Genomic DNA, 19,499 nt, shown 5'->3' on the forward strand with positions numbered 1-19,499 from the left:
AAGCTGTACAGACCGTGTGATCTGATGGTGGCCCTGCTCTTTTATTTAAACATTTGAAGTTTTTTTTTCTTCTTTTTTACAGATTGTTTATTGTAGTAGCTCAATTGTCATGGTAGTTTCAGGAAATACCAGTCTTCTCTTGTTTGAGTTTGAACAAAGCCGAAATGTAAAGCTGGTTATTAATTACACCATGTTAGATAGTTTAGGTTAAGCATTAACCTTGAATGGTTAAGGTTATAGGATTTAGGTTAGACATTGATCTCAAATGGTTACGGTTAGGATTGTCGTGCAGTGAGTCTTTCGACTTTTGGAGTTTTCAAAATTCTATGGTTACCATCTCAATGCCAACATCATTCATGTACCCAGAGGATGAACCATGTAATAACTCTGATGATCCCTTGACTTTTCCTCTAGAGCCACGGTGAGGTTGACATTTGTGGTTTGGAGTGAAATGTCTCAACATTCGTATGGCATTCCCATCAGCCAAAAGGACAGCTTCACAGTTTTGTGTATGTTTAAAATGAATAAAGATGAAGAATATTAATTTATCATTTTGTTTGTTCAGACCGGGTCCAGGAGGAGCTTAGCAGGGTCGTTGGAAGTCGTCAGGTCCGGGTAGATGACCGTAAAATCCTACCGTACACTGATGCTGTCATCCATGAGACACAGAGACTGGCCAACATTGTTCCCATGGCCATTCCTCACAAAACCAGTCGGGATGTCACCTTCCAGGGCTACTTTATCAAAGAGGTCACTTGCTCACATCTGTTATTTTTTTAAAAAGGTGAAAACGTGCTTATATTCTGAGGCTATATGTTACACTTTGCTCTCTTCTTTTGCCTACAGGGGACTACTGTGATTCCTCTTCTTACTTCTGTCCTTAATGATGAGAGCGAATGGGAGAGCCCGCACACTTTTAACCCTTCCCACTTCCTGGATAAGGAGGGCAACTTTATCAGGAGAGACGCCTTCATGCCCTTTTCTGCTGGTACTTTGTTGAGTTTTCTTGTTTAGGGACTACAGAGTTATTTTACACTGCTCGATCCAGGTTAAATGCAAATCTGTTCATTCTCGCAGGTCGCAGGGTGTGTCTCGGAGAGAGTCTGGCCAAGATGGAACTTTTCATTTTCTTCACCTCTCTCCTCCAACACTTTCGTTTCACTCCCCCACCTGGAATCACGGAGGATGAACTGGATCTGACACCAGCTGTGGGCTTCACCCTTGGCCCTTCATCTCATGAACTGTGTGCTGTCAGTCGCCAATGAGGGAGAACTGGAGCATGGCTTTACAACTGCCTGTGCTAAAGGCATGAATATCACACTCACATGGTGCACAACAGGCCTACTGAGCAGCCAGCAGATATCCCCATCCTCAAGAATATCAAGAGGCAGTTTATTTCAGTCACTTAAAGCAATTCTTACCTTTCTGACATGTCACACAGCAACTTATAAAAGTTTGAACATGAACAACTCCGCCTCCCTCCAACATCCCACCCTCTTCCCCCTGCCTGACCTCTGATGCTCCCTCCTCCCCTGACTTGCAAACAGTGGTAGCCATAGGCAACTGGAAGGGACGCTGCGACGGGTGACAGGCAGGAAGCTCGGCAAATCCTTTTATTCGGATCGAATAAAAGGATTGTTCAGGCCTTTTAGCAGAAATATATGAGAAGCGAATATTGATGAGTTTAAACACCTGGTGGATTTCTTTTACATAGTGTGCCATATGCTAAGAATTAGGAGCATTTTAAGATTACAAAAGAAAAGTGTAAAAATGTCAGAAAGGTAAGAATTGCTTTAAGACAGCAAGTAATCTAATATGGTATTGAGAAAAATATTCAGGTTAGGACATAAATGTTTTTTTTGTAGTTTGTACACATTGTAGCAATAGTTGTGTGTATATTCACCATTTTTATAATGATATGGCAACATTAGCTTTTATCTTCATACTATAGGTCACTATTGATTTTTTTCACAAATGCATATACCTAACTTTGTAGGCTGTGATTTCTCAAGGGTATACTTTCTCATGAAGAAAAGGGGAGAGAACACCAGGTGCTCTCACTTGTAATTAGTAGACTCATGAAGTTAACATCAAGCACCCTCACACTGAGGCAAGGATGTCTTTAAAAGCGTTTAGGACATATCAAGGAAGAGACTGGTTAGGACCCACACTGTGTTTTCCTCAGGCCCTGACGGGAAAGAGTCAAACTGGGTGAACTGCAGTGATTCTTTTCAGCAGTCGGGTGATTTATGACATATATTGACATTTGATGCCTCTTCATAGATGATACTTGTACATCTTAAATGTGGAAGTAATATGATGGATTTAATAAAGAAAAAACTATTTTAACTGCTTATTTTTGTGGTTTTGTCTACTTGTGTTTTACACATGGTTCCTTTGGACCGGCTGCAGGTTAATTCTAGCATTCCTCAGGTTAATAATAACAGTGATTTTGTTTGCATAAACACAATTTATGCCAAAGCCTGAGGGGATGGGTTGGGTCAAATGTCCAGAGGCTGCTTAGCCAGTTACTTTTGTCTCTTTTTGCCTAAACACGGATACATTTGCATTTTGTTTTTCTAATTCTATCTCAGGCCCAGGTCATAGTAGGATCATGTTGGAAGATCTTTTCCAGTCACCCACTTCAGTCTTCCTGTTGGTGGCCATTGTGGGCCTGCTGGTCCACCTTTTTTACTCCAGCTGCAGCTCTCAAGACAAGAAGAGGGAGCCTCCAGGACCTAAAGCCCTTCCTCTGCTTGGTAACTTGCTTCAGGTGGATCTCAAGAGACTTGACAGCTCTCTTGTTGATGTGAGAAATGTGTTGTTTGTCTTAAAATGGAGAATATAGTTTCCATTGCTCTGGTAGATGTGCTCAGTATTTCTCAATGAATTCTAGTAAATTACATTTCTTATATAGGACTGCAAGTCTCACTTCGTACTGCCTCCATTTCTTTAGCTGTCCAAAAAATATGGACCAGTGTTCAGAGTCACCTTGGGACTGAAGAAGGTGGTGGTCCTGGCAGGATACAGGACAGTCAAACAGGCTCTGGTTAACTATGCTGAGGAGTTTGGAGACAGAGAGATCACCCCCATATTCTATGATTTCAACAAAGGACATGGTAAATAAGTGTTTGTTTGCTTTGCTGGCCTGTTTTATGTCCTAATCTAAACAAGCCAACCACCATTGTTTCCAGCCATTCTATTTTCCAATGGTGACTCATGGAAAGAAATGAGGCATTTTGCTCTAACTACACTGAGAGATTTTGGGATGGGCAAAAGGATTAGTGAAGCAAAAATCATTGAGGAATGTCACTTCCTGATTGAAGAATTTGAACAACATGAAGGTAACTTTATCTCCTCTGAAGCACTGCAAAGGTTTATACTGCAGTCCCTAGAAGAGGTCATCACTTACTATCTCACTCTTTTATCCTCAGGTAAAGCCTTTGACAACACCCAGACAATCAGTTATGCAGCTTCAAATATCATATCAGCTCTCATGTTTGGAAAGAGGTTTGAGTACAACGACCCAGTCTTCCAAGATATGGTGGCGAGAGACCACAAGTCCATCCATCTGTCTGGATCAGCATCTATTCTGGTACGGCAGAGTGATTTCAGATTGAGCCACTGTTGATGGGTTTGGCCGACCTGTTCGTGAGATAGTTGAACGCTTATCGCCATCTTTGGTTCTCCCTGTGTGAAACTTACCCTGCTGTGATAATTGTTATATTAAATCCCACTACATCAGATTGTTTGTTTTGTCTTCTATTCTAGATATACAACGTGTTTCCTTGGTTGGGCCCTTATCTCAAAAAGTGGAGAGATTTGATGAAGAATGTGGAAGCCAACAAGAAGAACCTTGAAAGTGTGATAGCGGACCTGAAGGAGACTCTGAACCCAGAGATGTGTAGATGCTTTGTTGATGCGTTCCTGACCCGTAAGCTTAATCTGGAGGTGAGGGGTCTAAATCCAGTTTATTCCACTGCGTGTCTGATAATACTGATCAATAACTTATTGCATATAATCCCTCTTTTTTCTTTATAATAGCGGTCTGAAATCAAGGATTCCCACTATCATGACGATAACCTGGTCTACAGTGTGATGAATCTGTTTTCAGCTGGGACTGATACCACAGGAACTACACTTCAGTGGTGTTTACTTTTCATGGCCAAGTACCCTCATGTTCAAGGTGCAGAAACATACATGTTCACTCTTGTGAAATTTAGTTTACAGTGTTAACATAAAATTGGGATAAAGTATGCTCAAACAATTTTCTGTTTTTGATCTAATGTGAGTCCAGACCAGGTCCAGGAGGAGCTGAGCAGGGTGGTTGGAAGCCGTCAGGTTCGTGTAGAGGACAAGAAGAACCTGCCATACACTGATGCTGTCATCCACGAGTCACAGAGACTGGCTAACATTGTCCCCATGGCCATTCCTCACAAAACCAGTCGGGATGTCAACTTCCAGGGCTACTTTATCAAAAAGGTCAGTTGCCCACACATGTTTCTTTTTGTTCAATATTTTCCCCTCTCATAACAGCACTTTGGCTCTGTTTTTAATTATACGCTTTACGCTCTTCTTCTGCCTACAGGGGACTACTGTGTTTCCTCTTCTTACTTCTGTCCTGCATGATGAGAGCGAATGGGAGAGCCCGCACACTTTCAATCCTTCCCACTTCTTGGATGAGGAGGGTAACTTTATCAGGAGAGACGCCTTTATGCCCTTTTCTGCAGGTACAACAACAGGGTTTTTTTAAATTACAGTCCTAAATATGTCCAGTTTAACTGACTTCAACTCTTCATTCTCACAGGTCGCAGGGTGTGTCTCGGAGAGAGTCTGGCTAGAATGGAACTCTTCCTCTTCTTCACCTCTCTCCTGCAACACTTTCGTTTCACTCCTTCACCTGGAGTCACGGAGGATGAACTGGATCTGACCCCAACCGTGGGCTTCACACTCACCCCTTCACCTCATGAGCTGTGTGCCGTCAGTCTCCAATGAGGGACAACTGGAGCATGGCTTTACAACTACCTGTGCTAATGGCATGAATATCACACTTACATGGTGCACAACAGGCCTACTGAGCAGCCAGCAGATATCCCCATCCTCAAGAATATCAAGAGGCAGTTTATTTCAGTGTTCTACATGTTCTATACCCTCCACTTTCAAAAGTCTGTTATTGCCATTATGACATTTGTTGACATTTGATTCCTCTTCATAGTTGATACATGACCTCTTAAATTACAATAAACTACATTTATATACCAATATTTAATTTGAGTCCATGTGCTTTTTCTCTTCTAGATAAATACTGAAAATATTTAAAAAAGTACTGGACACTGTTTTCGCTTTAATGTGTTTGATGGGAAAAGACTAAAAGATAGAATTACTTCTAAGGATTTGATAAAGGAAAATATATTTAAACTGCTTTTAAATACTGATTTGGTCAGTTGACTGTTAACCCTAATGCATCTTCTTGCTATTTAGCACATTCCATTTATTTATAGTGCTAAATTACAACAGAAATGATCTCAAGACACTTTACATGTAGGTCTAGCCCACATTCTGACTCTTAAGTCTGTTATTTTGGACAGGCTGCAGTTTAATACCAACAGTCTTCAAGTTGGTGATCATGACAGTGATTCTGTGCGCATAAACACAATGTATGCCAAATGCCTGTGGGGATAGAACATATCATTTAAAGAGGTTGGTTAGAGGCTGCCTAGCAAGTTATGTTTTGTCTCTGTTTTGCCTAAACACAGATCCATTGACATTTTAGTTTTCCAACTTCACCTGTGGAATGTCCTGATTGTAATTTGATCTTGCATTTGAGTTGCTTAATCAGGGCTGACAGTTTGATAATACGTAAGGTTGTATGGCTGACCTACTTATTCACATCTACTAAACAGGGTGGGGTTGGTTTACAGCCCAGGGAGGCAGCTGAGGCCATACAACAGCAGAAAACAGGTTGAACATAGACTTTTCTCCTGTAACTCTGGAAACAGCTGTTCAGTGAAAAGGTTTCCTAAAAGGAGTAAGGCCCAGTTCATAGTAGGATCATGTTGGAAGATCTTTTCCAGTCACCCACTTCAGTCTTCCTGTTGGTGGCCATTGTGGGGCTGCTGGTCCACCTTTTTTACTCCAGCTGCAGCTCTCAAGACAAGAAGAGGGAGCCTCCAGGACCTAAAGCCCTGCCTCTGCTTGGTAACTTGCTTCAGGTGGATCTCAAGAGAATCGACAGCTCTCTTGTTGATGTGAGAAATGTGTTGTTTGTCTTAAAATGGAAAATATAGTTTCCATTGCTCTGGTAGATGTGCTCAGTATTTCTCAATGAATTCTAGTAAATTACATTTCTTATATAGGACTGCAAGTCTCACTTCGTACTGCCTCCATTTTTTTAGCTGTTCAAAAAATATGGACCAGTGTTCAGAGTCACCTTGGGACTGAAGAAGGTGGTGGTCCTGGCAGGATACAGGACAGTCAAACAGGCTCTGGTTAACTATGCTGAGGAGTTTGGAGACAGAGAGATCACCCCCATATTCTATGATTTCAACAAAGGACATGGTAAATAAGTGTTTGTTTGCTTTGCTGGCCTGGTTTATGTCCTAATCTAAACAAGGGAACCGCTTTTGTTTCCAGGTATACTACTTGCCAATGGTGACTCATGGAAAGAAATGAGACGTTTTGCCCAAACTACACTAAGGGATTTTGGGATGGGCAAAAGGATTAGTGAAGCAAAAATTATTGAGGAATGTCACTTCCTGATTGAAGAATTTGAACAACATGAAGGTAACTTTATCTCCTCTGAAGCACTGCAAAGGTTCCTACTGCAGTCCCTAGAAGAGGTCATCACTTACTATCTCACTCTTTTATCCTCAGGTAAAGCCTTTGACAACACCCAGACAATCAGTTATGCAGCTTCAAATATCATATCAGCTCTCGTGTTTGGAAAGAGGTTTGAGTACAACGACCCTGTCTTCCAAGCTTTTTTGGTGAGAGACCATGAGTCCATCCATCTGTCTGGATCAGCATCTATTCTGGTACGACAGAGTGATTTTAGATTGAGCCACTTTTTCCTTGAAACATTTGGTAAAACTAATGATTGTAATTTTCCTAAGAGGTTTCCTGGAAAGGACAGTTGTGTGGGTAACACTTGTGAATACCACATCTATAGCGCATTATGGGAGTATTCATAGTGAATTAATTATAAGTTAAAGTATTTTCTGACTTTTCTTAACTATTATAAACTAGAGGTTAGCTGATGGTGCTAATACCTTATGACTACCTATACTTACTACCTATACTTACCTGTTCACACCTACACAATCAAGCTGTAAGGACCCATAGTGTGCTAGTTGTTATGTAAAGTTAAATACATATGGATACATCTATAATAATGCATGCTTCATCATAATGTTTCAGTTGCAAAGGGAGGCCATAGTTCATAGTTCTCCCTGGGATAGTTCTTGCAATTTTGTTGATTTATTATTTTTGTAGTTTGGTTAGATTTAGGCAACAAAACTACTTGGTTTTACTTATGCAAAAAAATGGGTCAGGATAACATTGTTGGCTATTGACACGCGGGTACAAATAGCATACTTTGATATTTACACCTGAGTGAAAATTTCCTTTGCCCAAAAGTAATATATGTTACATCCTAATTTGCCTCATTATCCTTAATATGGATGAAGAAGAAGAAGAACAAAAAAATTACGCAAGGAATTTTAACTGTGTGCTTGACTTTTACCCGTACTTGAGGCACATCCCAATGCTAAGGTCAAAAGTAGTAATAGCAGAAGTTGGCTTGTAGTAGTAGTGATAGATCAGAGGAGTCCAATCCTACCCCTGGAGATCTACTGTCCTGCATATTTTAGGTTTCTCTCTGCTCCAACACACAATGCTCTGTTCGCTATCAATCAGCTGAAGCTTGATAACGAGCAGAGCATTAGACTCCGGTGTGTTGGAGCAGGGAGAAACATAAAACATGCAAGAGCAGGATTGGACACCCCTTGTAATAGACAGACAGTTAAAAAATCTCTCCAGACGCAGGATGTGGTTGCATTTGTGGCACTTAGGCATCATCAACAATACTCTCTTGGCTCAAACTCAAAAAGTTGCATTGAAAAACCTATGACCTAATAACCAAACGACAGGAGGCTTAACCGAAGATACTGATTTTTTTTTTTTTTCAGATTTGAAACAAATCAAAGTTTTAGGCGGAAGAGGGAGAATAAGGTTAACTAGAAAATGCATTTCCTTCATTTTCCTTCTTTGATAGATAGTAACTTCAAAGACAAATAAATAGATGGAAATCTTACAGTTCAACTTTAAATCCAACTACATCATCATTGTTTGTTTTGTGCTCTATTCCAGATATACAATGTGTTTCCTTGGCTGGGCCCTTATCTCAAAAACTGGAAAATTTTGATGAAGAATACAGTGGCCAACAAGAAGGACCTTGAAAGTATGATAGCGGACCGGAAGGAGACTCTGAACCCAGAGATGTGTAGATGCTTTGTTGATGCGTTCCTGACCCATAAACTAAATCTGGAGGTGAGGGGTCTAAATCCAGTTTATTCCACTGCTTGTCTGATAATACTGATCAATAACTTATTGCATATAATCCCTCTTTTTTCTTTATAATAGCGGTCTGAAATCAAGGATTCCCACTATCATGACGATAACCTGGTCTACAGTGTGATGAATCTGTTTTCAGCTGGGACTGATACCACAGGAACTACACTTCAGTGGTGTTTACTTTTCATGGCCAAGTACCCTCATGTTCAAGGTGCAGAAACATACCAGCATGTTCAACTCTGGTAAAATGTTGTTCACAGTGTTAACATAAAATTTGGATAAAAGTTATGCCCACCTCGTTTAACAGCATAACAAAGACGGGAGGTATCCACGTTGGCAGTTTAAATATCCAATTCAATTTATTAAAGAACTCAAATAAGACAGCTGAAGCAATAAGTCAGTATTCAGTAATGTAGTGTGTGGTGGTAGAGTGCTGTGATACTAAATGCTAACCTAAACTACAAGCAACAAACAAAGGCCGAACAAACACAACCAAACCAAACAAAACCAAACTGGATGGGGGCAGCCTTCTTGGATTTACCCCGTTTATAGGCTCCCAGCAGAATGAAGATTCCCACTGAAAGGGTCTTGGTGACATCTAACTGGAGCTTGTGAAAGTGCGTCTTTATTTTTTTTTTAACTGGTATTGATGGGCCAACATAGACTTCAAAATATTTAATTGCCCAAAGCATTGCACTGCCTCCTTCTCAGTGACTGAAATATTCAACTGGTGACGATTAAACTAAACAAAAGGAATAGTTTTACTCAAGAGCTATGTTAGAGTTAAATGTTGGTTCAGGATGTCGATACACGTAAAAAATTCAAATATCGCTTGATAATATCTGCTGGCCCATGTATGGGTCTATCACTAAATAAGACATACATCCTGTTAGACCAGCTAAAACCCTGTTCATCAGACATTGAAATGTTGCTGGAGCATTCTTCAGGCCAAAAGGCATTACAGAATGGGAAAAAAAACCCCCATGGTGTAATGAATGAGGACATTTCCTGGGCCCTTGCCCTGCCAATAAGCTTTCAGTAGTCCCCGATATGAGACATTAGATAACAGGTTTGGTGACTGCATTAACCTTTCTCAAATCTGCACAAAATCTATCTATCTAACCCGTCTGCCTTATCTGCCAACAAACATGGAGAAGCCCAGCTGGAGCACACTGGTTACACTATCCTGTGTTCTAGGGATGTTGTTTGATTGGTTGAGCATCCCCGACATCTACAGCATGCTTAATGAGGTTGGTTCGTGATGGTGTATCTGAGAATAAAGTCCAATGAAAACTATGCAACTTCACCCGATCCTCCCGCTGAGTGACAGACAGATGGCCCAAATGCCTGACAGACAGATGGCCCAACTGTCTGTCTAAATGTTTTAGGAATTCAGAATTGTTGCATTTCCCCATAAGAATAGGTTCAGTTGGAACATCAAAATCTTCTGTATGCAAGAGTCCAAGTGTGGCTACAGACCTTAAGGATATAGAAGCAAGACTTTCTGTAGAAGTCAGGTCACATTCTACCTGATATACATCATACATTTATCTGATTTAATCTCATGTGAGTCCAGACCAGGTCCAGGAGGAGCTGAGCAGGGTGGTTGGAAGCCGTCAGGTTCGTGTAGAGGACAAGAAGAACCTGCCATACACTGATGCTGTCATCCACGAGTCACAGAGGCTGGCTAACATTGGCCCCATAGCCATGCCTCACAAAACCAGTCGGGATGTCACCTTCCAGGGGTACTTTATCAAAAAGGTCAGTTGCCCTCACGTTTGTTTTTGTTCAATATTTTCCCCTCTCATAACAGCACTTTGGCTCTGTTTTAAATGATACGCTTTGTGCTCTTCTTCTGCCTACAGGGGACTACTGTGTTTCCTCTTCTTACTTCTGTCCTGCATGATGAGAGTGAATGGGAGAGCCCGCACACTTTCAATCCTTCCCACTTCTTGGATGAGGAGGGCAACTTTATCAGGAGAGACGCCTTTATGCCCTTTTCTGCAGGTACAACAACAGGTTTTTTTAAATTACAGTCCTAAATATGTCCAGTTTAACTGACTTCAACTCTTCATTCTCACAGGTCGCAGGGTGTGTCTCGGAGAGAGTCTGGCTAGAATGGAACTCTTCCTCTTCTTCACCTCTCTCCTCCAACACTTTCGTTTCACTCCTTCACCTGGAGTCACGGAGGATGAACTGGATCTGACACCAGCTGTGGGTCTCACCCTCACCCCTTCACCTCATGAACTGTGTGCTGTCAGTCTCCAATGAGGGACAACTGGAGCATGGCAACACTAACACAAAGCACACCAGGCCTATTCCCATTAAGAAGAGAGTAGGATTAAATAACCATCTCTTTATTATAATTATTATTTTTCATCAGTTGGCATTTAGGTTTGAAAAACTAGCAGTTTGTAATGCCAGCCCAAGCGATACAAAAATAGGTACAAAGGTGTGGGGGAAAAAATGACACAGTGCCTGCACATAATCATTTACTCACTCTTTTTTTAATAATTTCCTATAGTGAAGAAAAATCATAAACACATAATTACAAAAGCATTACATCCTATTTATTAAGAAATGCTACAGGGTTTGTTCTTTGTAAAATTGTGTCTTATCTTAAATAAGTATTCTAAAGGATTCTAAAAAAGCACATCCAAGTAGGGATGCAAATAACTATTGTTTTTTATTATTGATTAATCTGCCTTTTCTTGATTAATCGATTAGTTGTTTGGTCTATAAAATGTCAGAAAATGGTGGATGTTGTTGTTGTCATGTTTCCAAAAGTCCAAGATGACATCATCAAAATGACGTGGATGTGGACAACGCATAAGATATTCAGTTTACGGTCATAGAAGACTAAAATAAACATAAAACAGTCTTTTTTCTTAAAACATGACTAAAACCAATTCATTGATTAATCGTTGCAGCTCTACAGCCAAGCCCTTATGGTCCCAAAACACTGGTATCTTTAGGCCTCTAAGGTCCCTCCACTTTGATAATATTGAGCTGCTGATCCTGTGAAGAGTGGTTAGAGTTCATCACTGGCTGGGTGGACACGCTGCAGTCCTGGAGAGTCCTTGCTGAACAGCTGCTCTGGAAATCAGATGTTTTACTTTCTGATCCTCTGAAAGTCTGAGAATGTGACTGGCTGTATGAAGAGACATAGGACTGTGTGTACGGGGGCATGAGCGCTTGACTGTTTTGCTGTGAGTATGCAGCTGCATAGGGTTGTGTATGAGGAGGAGTGTGAGTAAGTGGAAGGTTCTCAGCATTGCTACAAGGTGGAAACCCATTAATCCTTGAAGGGCTCAGTCCTGGCAGTTTAAAGGCCTCTACATTTTCCAAACTCTCTATAGAGTTGTAGCTTGGCTGGGTTTGGCTGCACTGAGTGTACGTGCCTTGACTGAAGTTGAAGGTATCTTGGCTGAAGGAGGTAGATGCAGAAGCCGTTGGCAAACCAGAGGGCGATGGAGTTTTGTTGTGCTGCTGTTGAACAACGCTACAACGTCCCAGCTGGGTGGTGAGGCTCTGAAGTGTGCTGAGGATCTGCTTCTGAATGTGAGTCTGCTGCACCTGCTCCCTCTCCAGGCAGCACTGCTGCTCCACCAGCATCTTCACTGCAAGACCCAAGCTTCGCACCTCAGAGCCCAAAGTCTGAATCTGATCCTGTAGACCACCTCGCCCTCCTGGGTCCTGGACTGCCTGCTGGGGGCTTGGGTTCCCTTCACCACGAGTGGCGCCCTGGCCTCCAGGGGTCTGTAGACGGATGACGGCAACCCCAGGAGCTGAGGATGTCAAAGGTGCTGGTGATCTGTTAGGAAGACGAATACCAACCCGAGGGAGAGGGTGAAGGGAACGCACAGAAAGACCAGGTCTCTGTGTCAGAAAACGCCTAGGGGCACTGCCTCCGCCGGACTGGCCTTCCATAACAGTCTGTGCAACATAGAAAAAATATCATTAAAACTGTGAAAATCTATGAAAAGTTATAATGCAATCATATCAACATAAAATCTTAAATGGCTCAGGCTCCAATTCTCAAGTAAGGACATATGCTGGAATAGCACCTGGTATCAGCAGCTGGTGTAAAAGACCCATCATACAAATGTTAGCTTGGACTCAACATGTACAGTGACTGAAGCCTGGCATTAAAAAAGTGCTGGCACACACTTTAGATGAGGTGAATAAAGGCTGAGACCATGTTCGCTCTTTTCTCACCTTTTCCGTAGTCAGATCATAAGTTTCGGGTGGCTGTGGCATGGTACTTCTCAGATCAGCACCTTGGACACTTGAGTGATCTCTCCTCAACAGTGACGCCACCTGGTGGACTGACTGTTGAAAAACAATGCATGACAGTTAAGACAGACTGTGCTATAGTAAATGTTAATTGCAAACCTACCAATTATGATTGTGATACATGGGATGAATTATGTATAGGCAGGTACCTTCATCCTGTGTGACAGCGCTTTATCTAAAAGCCTCTTTCGAGCTGCCAGCATTGAATTGGTGGCTGGAGAAGCTGTAACTCTCCTCCTCGCAAATGCTCCAGAAGCTGTTAGTGTGGAAGACACAGCACCATCTTCTGCTCTTGTTACAGTAGACTGGGCAACTCTTTGTTGGCTGTTCTGTGCCAGGGAGGTGACACTTACAATCTGGATGTCATTTTCTTCCTTATCCCCCTCCGGTTGCTGTTCTGACCTGCTGCCTCCACTAGTCTCCCCAGACCCAGATGGCTTTGCGCAAGTATCTGGATTAGTGGAAGTCTGTTTGCCAAAATGTGCAAAGCCAGAATGGTGAGATGCCTCCCGCAGAAGATTTTGAAGATGAATGTTACTCCAACTCTCTTGCATTGCCGCAGCTCGAGATTGCACCTGTGCGGCTGATGTGCAGCTTCCAGGCTCCACAGGTCTAACCCTCCCTGGTGGCCTCCCTTGAAACTCCCTCAGGAAGAGGTAGATGGCCTGGGCAGACACCTTGATGTTCTCCAGCTCCAGCACAGCTTTGATCTTTCGGAAACTCAGACCAGCCTTCCGCAGCTCCACCACTTTGTGTTTGGCGGCATCGTCCAGCCGGCCCATGGTCTCTCACACCAGAGGGACCCTGAGTTGGCTGGCTGTTAATCTCTAGAAGATTAATTTATTATATTTAGTAAAAAACTGTAACTAACATTTGGTGTATGGGTTAATAATGAGAAATACAGATTTAAAATGTGAACACAGTAGGTGTGCTGCTACATAATAATATAATAAAAAAAATATCATGGTACCTGTATTAATAAAGTGTAGTCCTGATTAGGTTATAAGAAGTTGTTTTTATCACATTTCAGAATCAGTATCAGAATCAACTTTGTTACCAAGTATTTACAGGAATTTGACCTGGTGATTTTGTGCTTAGCGGATGCAGAAAAATATTTAGATACACACATAGAAAACACAAAAAGAATATGCACTATTCTCTTTTGCTGCTGTAAATGTTCCCACCTCTTACCTTATGAAAACAATAGATCTTACAACAACTGCTTAATTGTTCTTATGTAATATATATGTGCTTGATATATCAGTAAGACGAGATGGCTACTGGTTTTCATAAATATACTTAGTTGGTAGTTCTACAGGATTGGTAAAACATATTTTGAAGCTAAAACATCTGTACATGTCGTTCGTTAGCTCGGTAGCTAACAACAAAAGCTAATCCAGTAACGTCACCGTTATAAAGTGAAGCGCTCACCTGCTGGTCAGGAACAAAGATCGATTGGTGTTTAAAAAACGTCATTCATCGCATCATGATTAAATACTTCGTCATAGCATAGCTTCTTTAAAGTCATACAAACAAACTAATTTTTTTTTATCGCCAATAGCGTAAATAAACACGAGTTGTAAGTGGCGCCTAGGTAGACCCGTCACTTCCGTTTTCTTCGTCATCACAAAGCGACGCTTTTTTTCTGGCCGCAAGTGGTTGAAGCTAAATCAACGCGTTGGAAAAATATGTAAGTTGAGCCTTTTTATTCGATTGCAATCAAGTCAGTTTGAATTATAGTACACATTTGAGCATATACTGCAAATTGTTTCACTTTTTTAAATCTTTTGTGCACTTGTGAAGAGAGTAATAATCGAGAAAACATCAGCCCCGTAGCTACATGCCCTGCTTGTTTTCAGGAGTCAGTTGAATGAAAGTCGATGGCGGCGGATTTTTGTCCAACAAAACCGTTGTTGCCAGTTAAGTTTTCTCTGAGATCGTTCAGTTATTAATACCTTGAGATTATACAGACATTCCCAATACAATAACATTAAAACCGCTGAAAAAAATGCAAATCACGTTCGTTATGTAATGTTAAGGAAGACGAAGCAGGGCCCCCTACTTCAAATAATAATCATTAATTCATTATAAATTGAGTTGCATATTAAATTGGGTCTAGAAGCTAGGACGGCCGAAATCCTATACACGCAGCTTTTTAATACCAAGACATTAAAAATGATCATTATTGATATATTCATATATGTATATATATAATGTTTAAATGTTAAACATATATGTGGAAGGCACATTGAATCCCTCAGCTTGGTTGTATCTGTGCATAGTTATCTTGCCTATAAGAAGTAAGCCTATCATCAAGGTTGTGTAAATGTATTTATTTATTTATTCACAAATGCATCTTTGCTAATAAAACGTTGCATTCATGTTAATGTATATTTTCAGACTTTCAGTAACTCTGGGATCCTAGGGGTCCCCGACCATCTGTTGACGATCTCAGCCTTAAAGCATTTGTTGTCACAAGCACATTGCTGGATAATATTCGTTATATAAGAAAATTTAATAACCACAACATTAATTGGGCCAGTCCACAAGTAACACATATGTTACCTTTTTGTGTCACAGTAGTTTGAAAATCTTTGGTTCTGATCTGTTGGTCAGATAAAATAACAATTGAAGACAATATCTGTTGCTCTGGGGAATTATGGCATGCAATTTTCACTACATGAAACCATTAGATTACTAAATGATCTGACTTTAGGGCACCATCACCCACAAAGCGGAAGGAGGAGGAAAAAACAAAAGACAGAGGCAAAGAAAAGACTAGTACCAAGGAAGGAGACAAGGAGAGAGGACGGGACAAAGCGAGGAAACGCCGCAGTGCCTCTACTGGCAGCAGCAGCAGCAGGTTTGTTTTTTCAAGTGGCCTCTTTATATGGTTATTAGTTTTAATGTTAGTAACAAAATCAGTTTTAAATATGTATATTTTCTTACCTAATGTATTTTGCCTCTGTTTTGAACCTAACCAGGTCTAGCTCTTCTTCAAGCAGCAGCTCTGGCTCCAGCTCAGGTTCCTCAAGTGGATCCAGCTCGTCTGGTTCCAGCCGCTCTGGTTCTTCAAGCTCTCGTTCCTCCTCCTCGTCCAGCTCTTCAGGCTCCCCCAGCCCCAGCCGTAGACGCCATGACAACCGCCGTCGTTCTCGCTCAGCGCAAGTCCCTTCATCTAATCCAACCATACAATAGTTATACACTGATGTGTTGTATTCTCAATTGTTTTAGTCGTGATGAAATTATTCAGCATTTTGTTTTTTATCCTGCAGGTCCAAAACACAGAAGAGGGGAGATGATAAGGAGCGGAGAAAAAGAAGCCCAAGCCCCAAACCGACTAAAGTTCACCTAGGGCGGCTCACCAGGAATGTCACCAAGGTCAGCTGAGAAATTGTTACGCTTTTTATCGAAGAATTCATAGCATGAGATGATTCAAGGTAATGGCACTACATCAGAAACGTCATGTTGAGTAAAAATAAAAACATCACGTTCATAATCTCCTTGGCTAAATTTAATCGTAGAAAATGAAAAAGATTTTTTGAGATGGTGCCTTTAAAAAAAAAAAAAAAAAAAATCATTATGATAACACCAAATATCCCATCCAATGTTTCCCTATATTTATTCTGCAGCGGCACACCATCATAAATCCATTAACAAGGGAACTGCTAAAGTCAGTTGAATAGGTTAAGCGACTAAGATATAGTCGGTAGCCTACCTATTACAAATTGCACATGATCATACAGTATCTCAGGAGGCAATTTGGCATTGCATGCTCAGATTAATTTGGCATTCAGTTAACACACCATTCATAATTTTGTTTTAATGAAATCTCATCTCCTGGCATTTTCTCTCTGGGTGTTCTCTGTTTTGGAAGAAGGAAATAATGGGAGTAACAGGTGAACCATCTTTAAAAGTGACATCTTTTCTTTTTAAATAAGTGCTGAGTGATGGATCGCAAAAGTAACTGTAAATGATCTGGAAAAGTAACTGATAAATAGAGAACAGTGTTTTGCTTGTTGACACCCTGGGCCACTTCAGCTCTTCAAACCTAGGCTTAACACTGCATCAACAGTAACAACATTCCTCAACAGATAAGTTTTCTGTTAACATGGTTATGACAAGCATACTGTATGTCTTTTTTGCAAAGGACCACATCCAGGAGATCTTTTCCACTTATGGAAAAATCAAAATGGTCGATATGCCAATGGACAGGGTCTACCCACACCTGTCTAGGGGCTACGCTTATGTGGAGTTCGAGACTCCTGAGGAGGCCCAGAAGGCCCTCAAACATATGGATGGAGGTAGGCCAACATGTTTCCTTCAGTGCCTTGGTCTCGCACAATTACTATAAGCATACATGCTGAATAACTTTCTGTGATGACTTTGTCAGGTCAGATTGATGGACAGGAAATCGCTGCATCTGCCGTGCTGACTCAACGCATACGTCCTCCACCTCGTAGACCTTCCCCCCCTCGCAGAATGCCCCCACCACCACCTTTGTGGCGTCGCAGTCCACCACGCATGAGGAGAAGGTACACTGAATGATTTTGAATCATTAGATATGTCCATCTACATTTGATTTTCACACAATTATTTGAAAATATGTTCACGTTCTTTAGCTCGGATTATCATGTCTTCTCGTTCTTCTCAGCCTTCCAATCACAAAAAATAATTGTGTCCTTGCAGGTCCCGCTCCCCGAGGAGGCGTTCCCCAGTACGCCGCCGCTCTCGCTCAAGATCTCCTGGTCGCAGGCGTCACCGCTCTCGTTCCAGCTCAAACTCCTCCAGATAGATGAGTTTCCTGCCTCCTCCTAAAACAAAGTAATCTCCTAGATTATTTTGTCACCAGATCAGCCGGGGTTCCTGCTTTCCGAGACATCATGGAATCCCCCGGAAATATTCTTGCATTGTAGCCAATACAGACATCTGCCTGCATGTAGAATGTGGAAGTTTTTTTTTTTGTGCAAATTTGAGTTTCTTTTAATTTTAAAGTGCAACTTCTTTTTACCATGTACTGAATTTTTAGACATTTTAAAAAATAAAAATGCTGAAACGTGTACATTATGTGAGTTCTGTGTGTAACAGCCAGGTCAAGATTCTGAAAGACCTTCGCTCTAAGCTTCAGGGCTGAGTGCCTGCCTGCTTTAACATGTTTTTACGTAATCTTTGAAGAACATGTAAATGTTTAATATCTTTGCCATACTTTCCAATGAATAAGAAAAAAAAATACAGCTGTGGTCACTGTTTCAGGAACAACTCAAGTTTCTTCTTAGGTTTTAAATGTGCACTGCTGTTTGTTCAGTATGTAGCTGCAGATTGTTCCCTTACTGCAGATGTAAGAGTGCAGTCGTATTCCAAATCATAATTCACTGGATGGAGAAATGAGGGAAATGGTATAGATTATTTTTTTCTGCAAGCATTAATTGCCTCAAACTTTTTTGCTTAGTGACAGGTGGTAGGTAAGGGAACAGTTGGCACAAAACACTCTTTTAATGAAGACGGCAGGTGCTGTGTATTGTAGTACGCAAATTTCTAATCAGTCAATCACATGGCAGCAACTCAATGCATTTATGCATGTAGACATGGTAAAGACGATGTGCTGCAGTTCAAACCGAGCTTCAGAATGGGGAAGAAAGGTGATTTAAGTGACTTTGAACGTGGTATGGTTGGTGGTGTGAGACGGGCTGCTCAGAGTATTTCAGAAACTGCTGATCTGCTGGGATTTTCACACACAACCATCTCTAGGGTTTACAGAGAATGGTCTGAAAAAGAGAAAATATCCAGTGAGCAGCAGTTCTGTGAGAGCAAATGCCTTGTTGATGCCAGAGGTCAGAGGAGAACGGCCAGACTGGTTGGAGCTGATAGAAAGGCAACAGTAACTCAAATACCCACTCGTTACAACCGAGGTATGCAGAAGAGCATCTGTGAACACAATACATCAAACCTTGAGGCGGATGGGCTACAGCAGCAGAAGACTACACCGGGTGCCACTCCTGTCAGCTAAGAAGAGGAAACTGAGGCTACAATTCACACAGGCTCACTAAATTGTACAATAGAAGATTGGGAAAACATTGCCTGGTCTGATGAATCTCGATTTCTGGTGCGACATTCGGGTGGTAGGGTCAGAATTTGGCGTCAACAACATGAAAGCATGGATCCATTCTGCCTTGTATCAACGGTTCAGGCTAGTGATGTAATGGTGTGGGGGATATATTCTTGGCAAACTTTGGGCCCATTAGTACCAATTGAGCATCGTTTCAACGCCACAGCCTACCTGAGTATTGTAGCTGACCATGTCCATCCCTTCTGAAGGAAAAGGGGTACTAGCAAGGTGTACCTAATAATGGCCGGTGAGTGTAGGAATTCATACATCCTTTAGATATGTACATTTGTGTAGCTTACAGTGTTCAGCATTTCTTTAGACTGTTCGAATCAACAGGTGATTTTAATGACTTTAGCTTATAAAGGACTATGTGGGCCTGTACCAACAGTGTATGATTGACATTTCCCTCAATATTAAGTGAATTGTGGTCCACCTGTAAGGGGGTGAAAAACTTCTCATTGAAATCCGAGACTCTTGTGAATGCAGTGAGCTCAATTGTATTCATGTGTGATGATGTTAGTCTCCA

General features: G+C 41.4%; 4 protein-coding genes across 4 annotated transcripts in view; 3 read left to right on the forward strand and 1 right to left on the reverse strand.

The window, feature by feature from the left end:
* Positions 1–1,570, forward strand: part of abca3b (ATP-binding cassette, sub-family A (ABC1), member 3b) — a 36,243-nt gene extending 34,673 nt beyond the window's left edge. Inside the window, exons 38-40 of the mRNA XM_083931538.1 lie at positions 566–750; positions 847–988; positions 1,078–1,570. Coding sequence (XP_083787664.1) covers positions 566–750; positions 847–988; positions 1,078–1,265 — 515 coding nt within the window. The 3' untranslated portion in view covers positions 1,266–1,570. The remainder of the gene's footprint in view (positions 1–565; positions 751–846; positions 989–1,077) is intronic.
* A 1,044-nt stretch (positions 1,571–2,614) lies between these two features.
* Positions 2,615–11,039, forward strand: LOC310959792 (uncharacterized protein; the record flags this gene model as incomplete). The annotated part of the gene is made up of 18 exons (XM_083931251.1): positions 2,615–2,809; positions 2,957–3,119; positions 3,195–3,344; positions 3,435–3,595; positions 3,772–3,951; positions 4,045–4,186; positions 4,298–4,482; positions 4,589–4,730; positions 4,808–4,984; positions 6,040–6,248; positions 6,396–6,558; positions 6,634–6,783; positions 6,874–7,034; positions 8,368–8,547; positions 8,641–8,782; positions 10,148–10,332; positions 10,437–10,578; positions 10,655–11,039. 18 exons carry the CDS (start codon positions 2,615–2,617, stop codon positions 10,840–10,842), a joined length of 3,015 nt encoding a protein of 1,004 aa, XP_083787377.1. The 3' UTR covers positions 10,843–11,039.
* Positions 11,040–11,170: 131 nt separating this feature from the next.
* On the reverse strand, positions 11,171–14,432 carry LOC310959972 (uncharacterized protein). The gene is made up of 4 exons (XM_083931537.1): positions 14,299–14,432; positions 13,017–13,694; positions 12,790–12,903; positions 11,171–12,507 (listed from the first exon to the last, which is right to left on the reverse strand). The coding sequence occupies exons 2-4, from the start codon at positions 13,647–13,649 to the stop codon at positions 11,551–11,553; spliced, it is 1,704 nt and encodes a 567-aa protein (XP_083787663.1). The 5' UTR covers positions 13,650–13,694; positions 14,299–14,432; the 3' UTR covers positions 11,171–11,550.
* A 78-nt stretch (positions 14,433–14,510) lies between these two features.
* Positions 14,511–17,861, forward strand: rnps1 (RNA binding protein S1, serine-rich domain). The gene is made up of 7 exons (XM_083930530.1): positions 14,511–14,557; positions 15,584–15,730; positions 15,852–16,031; positions 16,143–16,248; positions 17,018–17,171; positions 17,261–17,402; positions 17,557–17,861. Coding segments are annotated over exons 1-7 (837 nt in total). The 5' UTR covers positions 14,511–14,555; the 3' UTR covers positions 17,663–17,861.
* The last annotated feature ends 1,638 nt before the right edge of the window (positions 17,862–19,499 follow it).

This window comes from Echiichthys vipera, assembly GCF_963691815.1.
Source record: "Echiichthys vipera genome assembly, chromosome: 17".
Lineage (NCBI taxonomy): Eukaryota > Metazoa > Chordata > Actinopteri > Perciformes > Trachinidae > Echiichthys > Echiichthys vipera.